Source organism: Podarcis melisellensis (assembly GCF_964234715.1).
Source record: "Podarcis melisellensis genome assembly, chromosome: 11".
Classification (NCBI taxonomy): Eukaryota; Metazoa; Chordata; class Lepidosauria; order Squamata; family Lacertidae; genus Podarcis; species Podarcis melisellensis.
This window is the reverse complement of record NC_138543.1, coordinates 11,215,419-11,228,145: the sequence shown is the minus strand read 5'-3', so window position 1 is coordinate 11,228,145 and position 12,727 is coordinate 11,215,419. Positions and strand designations below refer to the sequence as shown.

Here is a 12,727-nt window from a genome sequence, read left to right as displayed (position 1 = left end):
CTCTCTTGGTGGAAAAAATGAATTGCATTCCTCGTGTTTTAAATATGAATCTAGCAAGCATATTTCAGAAGTGTACACTATATTCTGTTTTTGTTTAATTGATCTAGAGCAGGAGTAGGGGACCTTTTTGGCTTCACGGACCAGATCCTTTATCAGGATCTGTCTCACGTACCAAATTTGTCAGGTGGGCAGGGCCTCTGAAGTCAGATCATACAAAAGCGGGGAGACTTGCAAAGGCCTCTGAGCTTAAATTTCTGGCCCTTGATGGAAGAGAAGTTGTTAACCCCCCCTTTTTTTGCAGTGTATTGCAGGCACACCATGCATGAAAAAAGCAACTATGCCAAGTGCTTTTAGGGCAGCCTCTTTGCTTCTGATAGGAACGCAGGGACTGTCTAAAAATTGCAAAGTGCCATTTGAAGCAACGTCCCACTACTTATGGGGAGGGGAGGCTGTTTGAAATGGTGCTTTGTTCTTCTCCTGTAAACAGGTGGGAGTCCCCCATTGCAGCCCTGAGACCTCTGGGTATAGGGCGGTATATAAATGCTAATTATAATAATAATAGCCCTGCCTCCCTTCCTCCCACTGATCAGATTGGCCTGCAGGCCAGGGTTCCCTACCCTTCCCTAGAGCTCATGCATATATATATATATAGACACACACACACACACACACACACAAATCCTGATTTTCATACTTCTTGAATTCTTGCTAAATTGGAAGACATCTTTGCTGTTCCAGTCTACCTTGCAAGTCTTGAACTTAGCATCTCCATATGGGCATATATGTGCAATGTTGTTATGTCAGTTAAGTGCAACTTCTGGTACAATAGAAGGTGACTTGCAACCTCCTAAGCTTAAGAAACATTTGCTATAGTACAATCATATACATATAATGGAGAAATGAATAGAATTCCTACTCAAAATTGGACCTCATTGAGTTCAGTGGTACGTACTCTCAGGTATACATGTGGAACATTGCAACCTAAATGTGCCATTGAATAGAACTTTTTTCAAAAAAGGCAACAGTACATACATTTTGCCATTGCTTTAGCTTAGTATATTTTTGCTTTCTAGGCACTTTGACTCAGATGCTTGTTTGCTGATAAATTGTAATATTTGAAGTACAGGTGTGATGTGTTCATAATTGAGGCTAAGAGAACCTCAAAGAACTTGCTGTACATCAAATTTCCTATTGGGATATTGGTTTCTTTTGAACTGTCAGCTGGGTGTTAGAATTTTATCAGATGATATGCAGAACTATTGTCAGAATAGAAGCATGCTGGGTGCATGTAAGTACGCAGTTTGATGTTTTAGATCTTGCGGTGTGATGTTTAGAGGTGTAGTGCTCAAAGTAGTTAAACACATATACCATAATATTAATACTGCCGGGCCCCCTCCCCAATTGCTTTTAGTAGATTTAAATAGTTGGAAGTATAACTGGGGTAGTGTGTTAAAGCTTGAACATGCAGACACATCTCAACTTTTTAAAAACACATAAACAGCTTCTAGGTTCTGTTGATTAACTTATTCTTAATTTTTTTAATGAGGGCCAGCTGGTTGTTAACATTGTGTTCATCATGGTATCATTACAGTTCTGTTTCTAGAGAAGGGGAACGTGGGGCGAAAAAAATCCATATAGCTCCCTTGTGTGCTTATTGACTGGGGGAGTGACAGATCTGTTAAAAATACTAAAAGCCAGGTTTGGCAGCTGTTAAAACTACGTTGCTGTATGGCTTTGGATAAGATGGGAAAGACTGAAATATATTTGACTGTGATGAGTTCTGAAACAGAAGTCATGGCACTCTAGATGAGTCAGTAATGGCCAAGTATTTATGTTTTAAAGTAGTTTAATATATCTTCTTTAATGGAAGGTTACTTTGAATAACAATTTCTTCTCTTTAGGTCTTACGTGAAACATTTCCTCAGCATACATTTTTAATGAATGGCCTCATTCAAGGAGTTAAGGTAATTAAAAAATAGTCGGTTAATCATAACCATTCTTGAACTGTTAATTTTTGTAAGCCTAATAATAGCACAATGTTTCTGATACATTGGTATTGCGGGACTTATCATTTGTATGAGACAAACAGCATTGATGCAGCTATGAGAATGAAAAGCTCATTTTCAGAATTTAAAAAGTCACAAAACTGTTTAGCCGCTTGTTGAGTAGCGTCCAACAAAGTAGTTCCACCAGCACAAGCACTTCCGGCTGCATAATAGAACTTCCCCTCCCTCTCCTTTCCTGCCAATATATGCTTTGGAGCGCTGGGGATCCCCCAGAACATGGGGTGCACAGGAAGAGGAAGTTCCGTTGTACAGCCAGAAGTTGTGCTAACAGAACTAACACATTGGATTACCACCATGAGGCTGCAATTTAGTTGACATTAAGTCAAATTAATCCTAATTTGGGCTGCCTTCTGAGTAGACATTTATATAATTGCACTGATGTGGAAACAAATGGAGGTGTAAGAACACATTCAGTCTTGGACAACTGACTAATGTCAAATTTGTGATATGTTGGAACCAGATCAATTCAAACTGGTAAATTACAAACTGGTAAATTACATTAATTGAACAATGAGACTTTGGTTGAGACTTTTCGGCATGTTATGAGATGGAATAATTAATATTACACTAAAGGGACAGAATTTGGGGGATGTCAGTGCAGCAGCAGTGCATATGAAATCTTGTCTATCGTGATAAGGTATATTATTGTTTCAGGGGATAATTTTCTCTATTGCTGTTTATGGTGCTAAGAAGATAATACAATGTGACCCTCCCCCATTGATTAAGGATGCTGCATATTTTATTTTATTATTGTATCCCTGTGGGTACTTAAGGTGTCACAAATATCTGTAATTAAAGAACCGCAGTGAATAAACCTGTGCAAATTTCTAGTGATCCCTGCAACCTCATGCTATTATGGTTAAAATAATAACCTTCAGTCTTGAAACATTTGCTTCAGTGATGTAACATAAAAATCTCTGCAATGATGTCCTTTGGGAGCATTGAATGTATTAAAAACTGAATGACTTACCTGTATCTTTTCTGTATTTCAAATATTGTTCTAAATATATAAAAGGGATAATACCAGAGAAAGCAGTTTGCAGAAGGCGTGTGCACTTTCTTTTGGCAAATTGTCACATTTAGCATAGCAGACTCTTGGGCTGAGATATTGTTTAGGGCAGGGGTCTGCAACCCGCGGCTCCGGAGCCGCATGTGGCTCTTTTACACCTTTGCCCCGGCTCCGGGGTGGATACTAGCGAGGGGAGGAGGCCCATTGTGCGCCCCGACACTCCCCACTGTGGCAGGCGCTGTACTGGCTGTGACGTCGCATGGGGCGGTGTGTGCGTTAGTCACGCACCGTCCCAACATCACCTTCCCGCCCGCCCGTCCACTACATTGTAAGGGGCATGTACGCTGGTCACTGCATTGAAAGGGGGCATGTACGCTGGTCACTGTTTTGAAGGGGAGTGAAGAACACACACACACACACACACAAAAAGGTAACTTGTTAATTTAACGCTTATTTCTATGAGGAGGAGTAATTCTGAAGGGTAAAACAAAAAAATAATAAAAAGTGACAAAAAAGTTATTTTTATAATGACGAGTTTTGTGGCTCCCAGTTTTTTTTTCCTTCGGAAACGGGTCCAAGTGACTCTTTTTGTCTTAAAGGTTGCAGACCCCTGGTTTAGGGGGTATTGTTGGGGTTTTTTTGTTGCTGCTGTTGACATTATTGTTTTGTATATTTATTTTTAGATCTTACAGCGGTTTATATGGGAATAGTTGGAATTGTTCATTTTTGGTTGTGTACTTTTTGATGTGTTTTATTTATTCTTTATGACTACTTTTGCTATGTTTGCAATTAGGTAATGTTTGTAATCTTTTCATGCTGTAAGCTGCCTTGAGCACGGTTTTAACTATGGAAAGGCGAAATACAAATTAAATTATGATGAAGTTATGTAGAATGGTGGCTGCTGTATGCAATTGTAAAATTTTCAGCATGGATGAAAGTTGCCTACTGGAAGTGCCAATTTGTAAATATTGTGGGTATATGTTAATTGTTGACAGCGTGATTACCTAGTTCAATAATCTTTGCCTATGGAAAAAGCATTTCTTGTGAGGGGTCTTTTGCATAGAGAAAATTCAAACTTTGGGAAATGGTTCAGAGTTCAGACACTGTATAGAAAGTGGTTAGAGAGCAGAAACAATTGGGAATTGGGAGTCTAAAACATCTGGAAGGTACCAGTTGGGGAGGGTTGACTTAGTGGAACCTTGAGACTGGTATGCTACTTAACTAAGACTTGTGTGGATTTCCTGCCAGACAATTAACAATAATCTGGTATTGCAGCAATGTGGAATGGATTTGGCAGACTTTATGCTTTAGAAGTCTGACAATTTCTCTCATGCTACTTTGTGCTCCAGAATGTAAGCAGATGAATAGCTGCTTTGTCTCCCGGGATAATTTATGTTGTTGTTCTGTGCTGAATGTATTTTTCATATTGACATTCATCAGATTTGCACTAAAGGGAAATGGTTCACTCTTTGTCTTCAAACAAAAAATGCAGCCCAGCAGCTGTAGCTGCCATTTTTTGATAGGATGGTTTGAGAAGAAATTTGGAAAATGTTAAGGGATAAAAGTAGATTTGGAGTTGACCCATTATTAGTGTTAAATTTAAGTGTTTTAATATAGTAGAACTAATATATTAAGCGATTTTACAGTAAATTCTTGGCTGGAATGGGGCTATGAAAATCTAATCCCTGCACATACTTTTAAATTTGGAACTTGTGGTTGGCACCCATGAGTTTTTAATTGATTATTTGCAAATCAGAAGGGGGTCTCCCAACTCCAGTTACAATTTATCCTCATTTTTGGCAGCCTTTTTGTCCTTTGTATAATGTGAATTTTGCTTTATGCATGTAGCAATCTGTGGCTATTGTGACCTTTATGAAACTCTAAAATGCCATTTCTAGTTGGGAAGAAATTGCATTTCTCATTCAGCTGAGGATCAGTACATATGTTCACTAAACCAGCACTTGCTTAGCATCTTCACCTTTGCCTTTGAAACAGTCTTATCTTACTCTTCCAGAGTACTGTGAGTGTTTAGTGCAATATAGTTTGCATGCCTACCCTGCATGTGCTCCCCCCCCTCCAAAAAAAGAAAACATTCTACCTATGTTCCTGATTGTTCTCTTTGGCTCTTTTAAATTATGCTATATAAGAAGACACAACCCAGCATGTATAGCTAATTTGCTTATTACCGTGTTCCTCTGAATAAATTGTAGATTAAAGATAAAAGGACCAAAAATGCACTAAAAGCACTTCTATTTCATTCTTAGGGGTTTTTATCCTTCCTGAGTGCTCCACTGATTGGTGCTTTGTCTGATGTCTGGGGAAGAAAGTCTTTCCTCCTTGTTACAGTTTTCTTCACTTGTGTCCCAATTCCGTTAATGAAGATAAGTCCATGGTAAGTGGTACAAATGACAGTAGGTGTTTTTTGGTGTATGAAGGAAACTAGAAGAGATAAATCACTTTTCTCTAGTCAATTATCTCAAGTTAGGGTTAAATTACTGCTGCAGGGTCCAAGTGTGTCAAGTCTGTTCTTTTAATTGGGTTCTTCAAAATGGAATGTTTAATTAAAGGTTGTAGATTGATGATACTCAACACAGTTTTACAACTATCAAATAATCTTTGCATAGTTACATTACACCTTTCTCCTTTGCAGGTGGTATTTTGCTATGATTTCGGTTTCTGGGATTTTTGCTGTTACGTTCTCTGTGATATTTGCTTACGTAGCTGACATAACACAAGAGCATGAAAGGAGCACTGCATACGGACTGGTAAGACGATTTCTGAAAATATTTCTGATGCTTCGGTAGTCATATATATTGGTAGTCCCTCATTTTAAAGATACTACACTCACTATGTTTAAATAAGGCACATCCGGTTATTTTGGGGGTTGAGAAGATAGGCTTATCTTGCAGCGGTGACAAAGTCAAGAAAATATGATGTGTTGGAGGGGGGAGAACAGAGTCTTAGATTTCTTTATTCCTAGACACTCGGCCGAGAAACCGTATCCTGCACAGGTAGAAGGTTGAGCAGTCATCTGTGTTAATTGTAGGTATCCTGTATCAAAAGACGTAGCTGGACCAGGTTACTTAATGGATTGTTTGAGCTCTGATTCCCTTGGTAAGTCATAGCAGGAGTTTAGTTTATTACTAATTGCTGAGTCTGTTGCTCGGCATGGCAGCTTAGGAAGGGAGGATGACATTAAGACAGCTTGTTAATCTGACATGCTAGGTAACATTTCTTTGAAAGTACCTTTCAGTATTCTGGTTTCTTCCTGGATGTAAAGGCATTATGGGCGGTCATCTCTTCCTTAGGTTGTGCCTCCAATAAGGTTGTCAGTGTGGGTTTCCATTAACAAAGGGAGGCTTCTTATTTTCCTGCCTACCTGGGATTGGCAGCAACTGACCCCTAATAAGCATCTAATCCCAGAATCATAGAATCGCAGAATTGTAGACTTGGAAGGGATCCTGAATATCTCTTGCCCAACCCCCCAGAATGCAGGAATGGCTTTGAGTAATGATAAAGGCGCATCTGAACATTTAAAAAGATCTGAACCAATAGTGGAATATTAATACCAGTTGACTTAAGTCAGAATTCCCTCTACTGAGAATCTCCAGTCTCAGCCCAGCAGGTGACTTGGTGTTTCCTTCCCTGATATGCTATACTTGCAGGGGCTACCAAGGGTTAAAACTGGGCTATTCCTTCTAATTCAGTGATTGTGCTTGCATTCCTTTTTACACTCACTGAGTGAAAGTGTGATTTTTAGAATGTGTGTCTCTCTGAATAATAATAATAAAAGGAATAGTAGGTGAATTTCCATAGTTTCTCATAACAGCAACGCAGGTATTACCACTTCCCAGCTTTCCCCTTGCAGTATGTACTGAATAGTGATAGGTGAATTACTATGGGATGGCAGTTTCATAGTGGGCAATCTTCGTTGCACCCAGTGAAGCCATCCTGAAAGCGCAAGGACTTCTACCTGAGCAGCAGGATGTTCTCTCATCATGTTCATCCTCTCTCTGGTGTGCTGGTTGAACCCCTAGAACAAATTGGGGTGGGGTTGTAAGGAGACAGAGAGGAGGTCCCCTTGTGATTGTGTTAGATACAACCCTGAATTGCCAAGATACTGTAATGCTCTTTGGATGCTGTCTTCTATGAAGTCATTTCCTCTGCTGCTTCATTAGTACAGAAGTACCATGGCAACCCCTGAAAAATAGAGTGCTTACATATCTTGCACCTTGCTAAAAACATTTTTGAAGTGTTAAGCTGAAGTGGTGATGAAGGAGGAAGGCATCTGTTAGACAATTTCTTTTTGTGACTTTTAGACCTGCTGCCTTGCAGTTTCTTATATTGATGGGTTTTGTGGTTTTATTATATTATTTTAATTATACACTGAGCCTAATTGGGATGTGTTTGAAACCCACCCTGGAACCATTTAGTGATGGTTTCAAATACAAATAGAATATTCTAAACTTATTAATTTATTTACTATGTAAGCTTTGACTGACAGATTCGCTGTTGTTGAACAGACATGTTTTGTGGCATAAAAATAGTTCTAGATTTCTTTTAAAATAAGGATGTGTACTGTTAAGGTACATTCTCAGGGTCGTTGTCTGACGTTTCTCGGTTTACCAAGCCATTCTTTTGGCCTCGGGTGCCAGCTTCCTCCCAGTCATTAACTATCAGAGTCTCTGCGTTTTAGCAGATAAACTTGGGTCACACTGGCTAAACCAGGGTTTCCCAAGCTTGGGTCTCCAGCTGTTTTTGGACTACGATTCCCATAATGCTTGACAGCTGGTCCTGCTAGCGAGGGATTATGGGAGTTGTAGTCCAACAAAAGCTGGAGACCGAAGTTTGGGAAACCTTGGGATAAATGTTCGCCTCTTCTCTTCTCTCCCCCCCAAACCTCCACTAGTGTTAAAAAGCTACTGTCTCAACAGTTCAAGGAAATAGAAATAGTTGTAGTTCAAATGCAATTTGATCTCATTGCCAACTACCCTCTAAATTTAAAACAAGTGGCAGATATTGATGTGGAATACCTGGAGTTAGGCATGGTCTACCAGTCAGCTGCATAGCGGGGATGAACAAGACAGTGTGTCCATACAGAAGATAGATACGAGGGAGGAGGGGTTTCATGAACATAATGAAAGCACATTTGCTGCACTGTGCAAATGTGTGTACTAGCTTGTTTTGGATTCGAACACTGCTGCCCGTGGATCAGACAGAGAGGGTGTGTGTGAGTGTGGGAAGGGGAATGGGTTAGATAATGGAAGGAAGGATGGGAGGAAATTGGGGTGGGAAGAATAAAGTACAAGGATGAATCGCAAGATAATTTAATTTAATACTAGCCTTGCTTATTTAAGTCTTCCTTTTGAAACTAGTGCAATATTGTGCAGCCTCTTTAGTATAAAAAATAGATAAAATAGAAATGGTTTGATTAGGTTGCAAGCCTGTGCACGCTTATCTAGATGGGAATATATCCCATTGAACTCAGTGATGCTAATGTAACATATCGGTAGACTTGTAGGATTTCAAGGTCATATGCTTATACTCCCACCATCTCTGAGTATTGGCTGTGCTGACTGAGGCTCATATGAGTTGTCTAAAACATTTGGAGCATACCAAGTATGGGAGGGCTGATCTGTATAATGAATGTTTTTTTTTGTGTGTGAAAACACGCAGAGATTTAAAACTAATTTATTATGTATATGATTATCCTGAACCTCAATATGCAATAAAATTGGGTTCTGGCTTATCTTCAGTCCAAGTGTTGACTAGGTGTGGTGAAGGAAATAACAGTTCATAGCAGCATCATATAGCTGGGCGAAAGGGATGGTGTTGAGGAGGATGGATAAATTCTAGTCCTGACAAAATTTAAGTTAAAGACATAAAGGGAGTGAGGGAAAGAGACTAGGGAAAAAATATAGAGCTAAGTACAAGAGCAGAGACATTTAAAGGCAAGAAGTTCATAGTAAATGTGAAATGAAAGACTAATCCAATATAAAACAGAAAAGTGGAAGATGTGATTGAAACTGTGTGCAGAGCAAATGAGGCAGGTGGCAGAATTATGAATAGAAGATACCTTAAAACAGCTGAAAGGGCCATAAAGATGAGCATTGCAATAATCCAATTTAGGAGTGATGAAGCCATAGTGAGAATTTCAAAAATATAAAAGAATGAAAAGTGCCAACTCTTGGGTAGAGGGTTGAATCTGAAAAAGATGGATCAGATTTGACACCTAAGTTATTACCATCATTATTATTAAGGGCATAAAACTACTGAGCACGGTATAAAGAATAAAATACAAGCATTTGTCAGTGGCTTAACAATCTTAAACACACTTTCGAATAAGAAATAGTGATACTACCAAGAGACAGAAGGGGGATAAATTGTTCTATATATGCTCTGAGATGTTGCAGTCTAGTTGCTTAGGGCTGCTAGATTTATTATGCATTTTTAAAACTAGTCCCCTGCCTTTCTACTTAATTCCCTAGCTATTCAGAGAAAGCCAAAGAGCTGAGGTTAGAGTGGAAAACACTATTTGCAACTACCCCCAAACAGTTTAAAATAAAAATGAGCATAGTTATAAAGCAGCTTGAAAATCGCACCCCCAGTGTGTAAGTAGTATAATTGAAAAGTTTTAATGCTTTAGGCTTCTGGGATACAATTTTCTGTCTTCCTCCAATTGCCAATAGGTCTTAAAGGCAAAGTGGAATCTAAGAGATATGTACCCCTCCCCCCCAAAAAAATGTTGGTTTTCCAGCTCAGTTTAGCTGTTCTGCACTCATGTATCCCATGGAAAGAAATGTTTGGTATGGTCCTTGGCACCTGAGATGTAGACGTTGTAATGGCGCTCCTTAATGCTTCTGTAGAGCATCAAGCCTGGCAAAGCTTCATGCCTATCCTCAAGATCAGGGTTTCCCAAACTTGGATCTCCAGCTGTTTTAGGACTACAACTTCCATCATCCCTAGCTTGGAGGACCAGTCGTCAGGAATGATGGGAATTGTAGTCCAAAAAAAAAAAAGATGGCGAGCCAAGTTTGAGAAACACTGCTCAAGAGTCTTCAGTGTAGCTATTGTTAACGTCATAACTTCAGCAGCTCACCTTAGTAGGTAGATATTTCTGTCAAAATGCATGGTGGCAGAAAAGGCCGTGGCCAGTACACAAAATGTAGTTCTCTAAGCACAAAGACTTTGGCTGCACAACGGAACATCCCTCCCTCTCCGTCCCCTCTCCTTCCCCATAAATCTCTTCTGGGCGTTCCTCCAGCCCTCCGGAGAAGATTTGGGAGGCTATGCTGGAGCAGAGTGGGGAATGTTCCATTGAGCATACAGAAACCTTTGTGCTAACAAAACTGCTTCACTGAATACCACTCTTCTGATACTCTGTTGCAGGAATCGGGATTTGGGAGATAGTCCATTTGAGATATTTCAGGTTTCAGTTGGTGAGGAATGTTAAGTTGCTCATGAGTTCATAACAAAGCAGTAAAATCCAATGTCTTCTTTTTAGGTATCTGCAACGTTCGCAGCCAGTTTGGTAACTAGTCCTGCCATTGGAGCACACCTGTCTACTTTATATGGAGATAACTTGGTTGTATTAATTGCTACGGTGGTGGCTGTTGTAGATATATGTTTCATTCTACTCGCTGTACCAGAATCTCTACCTGAAAAAATGAGGCCACCTTCCCTTATATCGTGGGAACAAGCAGACCCATTTGCAGTAAGTTACTGTTTTTTTGTTCCTTCTCCTTTATTAGTCATCAGTGTGATACTGGTGCTAAATCTAATGCAGTCTCCAGAAACAGAAGCATAGGAAGTGCTGATTATAGGAAGTAATAGTTCTGCTTCATTATGTTCTAGTTAGGTCTCATCAGGAGAAGATATAGGAGATCTTTTTTCTGTTGCACCAGGCGCCAAGACTAGCCCCAAGCGGTAGAAATTGCAGAGAAGGAAGTTGCAGCTAAACATTAGGAGACACTTCCTAATGGTAAGATCTGTTCAGACTGCCTCAGGAAGCAGTGGGATCTCCCTTGCTAGGAGTATTTGAGGCTGGTGGAAGCTGTATCTCACATTGCATAACCAGCATCATTCCAGGGGTTGAACTTACATGGATCTCCAAAAGTCCCGTCCAACTACTATAAGATGCTTCATGGCCGCATGCATCTTCAGCAAAGTTTTTCATTCATTTACTAAATCAGAATCTCATTATATATGCCTATAGTAGCTCTTTGAACCCTCACCCATGTCTAGGAACAACCCTGACTTGCCACACTTTCCTAATTATAATGGTAGACCAGTTAATCATGGTGGTACAATCTTAACTCTGATGGAACCTTGTACTTACTAGTACAGGTTTGATCTATTCCTAAATAATGCAACTGTAGGAATGTGGGGACTAGACAAGCCAATGCCCCTTCTGAAGAGAAGGTACTCACCAGGTAATATACCTGAGTTCTCAGACCCTTGTGCCCTGAAGGTATAATGCACCCAACCTGAGTACCCTGCACAGCTTGCCCAATGAGCTTTTAAGGGGGGTGGGAGACGCTTCAGAGTTTGGTTTGCCAAACCATTATCTGAAGCACCTCCTTCCCTTTGTTAAACCTTGCAGCTGTGTTCAGCAAAGGGAGGAGGCACATCTGAGAATGGGTTGGCAAACTGCTCTCTGAAGCACTTTCCCCTCTGTTAAACAGCTCAGTTAGGCTGCCTACCTGCCCCCCCCCTACAATTTTGCTTGCTTTCCCCACTGCTTTCTGCTCTGTCACCATGCTGGAGTTGGTGTGGCTACCTGTTGGCAGCCACCTAAACTGCAGCATGTCAACAGCATTGCATTTTTATGTATATAGCAGGGGTGGCCAACTCCCAAGAGACTGCCATCTACTCACAGAGTTAAAAACAGGCAGTGATCTACCCCCTTTTGGGGGGTTCAGGTCATAGTTGTTGAGTTTTTTCAGGGAGGAGGTAAAATTTTGAGCTTTTTTTAGGGGAGCCACAGTTGTTCAGCTTCTTTGGGAGGAGCCAATGATCTGCCAGTGATCTACCGCAGATGTCCAGTGATCACGACCTACCCATTGGACATGCCTGGTATATAGGAGGAAGTGAATAGGAAACAACAACATCAGTGGTTGCTATAGCCAAACTTCACTAACTTAGGAGCCTTTGTTACTGAGCAGAATAGAATCAGGCTTTTGGAACAATCAAGCTATTCATTTGTTTAGTCAACATTACTTTTATGAATTTGAACAGAGGTCCATCTAAATTCAGCATTAGGAAATTAACATGGAAACTCAAAAACAGGAGAAAGGTTTTTTTAAAGCAAACCACAGATGGAATATATTCTGACAAATGCACTCATTAGCAAAAAATATCACCTGCTCAGAATGTAATAATCCTTTTCAGATGGTTCATTTTGACTTGCTTTACTTTTTTGACAGTCTTTGAGAAGAGTTGGAAAAGATACTACAATTTTGCTGACTTGCATCACTGTCTTTCTTTCTTACCTGCCTGAGGCTGGCCAATATTCTAGCTTTTTCCTATATTTGAGACAAGTAAGTAATTTAAGGTATTTTTTGAATATGGTACAAGTTGTTCTTGATAGATAAATAAAGAATACATGCAGGGAACAAATGAAGCCTTGAAAGTATCAAACATGTACATAGTA

At 40.0% G+C, this 12,727-nt stretch overlaps 1 protein-coding gene across 2 annotated transcripts in view; it reads left to right on the top strand.

The window, feature by feature from the left end:
* Window positions 1-12,727, top strand: part of MFSD14B (major facilitator superfamily domain containing 14B) — a 35,579-nt gene that overhangs the window by 9,397 nt on the left and 13,455 nt on the right. For both annotated transcript variants that reach the window (XM_081930655.1, XM_081930656.1), the window contains exons 3-7: window positions 1,902-1,964; window positions 5,340-5,467; window positions 5,726-5,840; window positions 10,580-10,789; window positions 12,501-12,614. In XM_081930655.1, coding sequence (XP_081786781.1) covers window positions 1,902-1,964; window positions 5,340-5,467; window positions 5,726-5,840; window positions 10,580-10,789; window positions 12,501-12,614 — 630 coding nt within the window. The remainder of the gene's footprint in view (window positions 1-1,901; window positions 1,965-5,339; window positions 5,468-5,725; window positions 5,841-10,579; window positions 10,790-12,500; window positions 12,615-12,727) is intronic.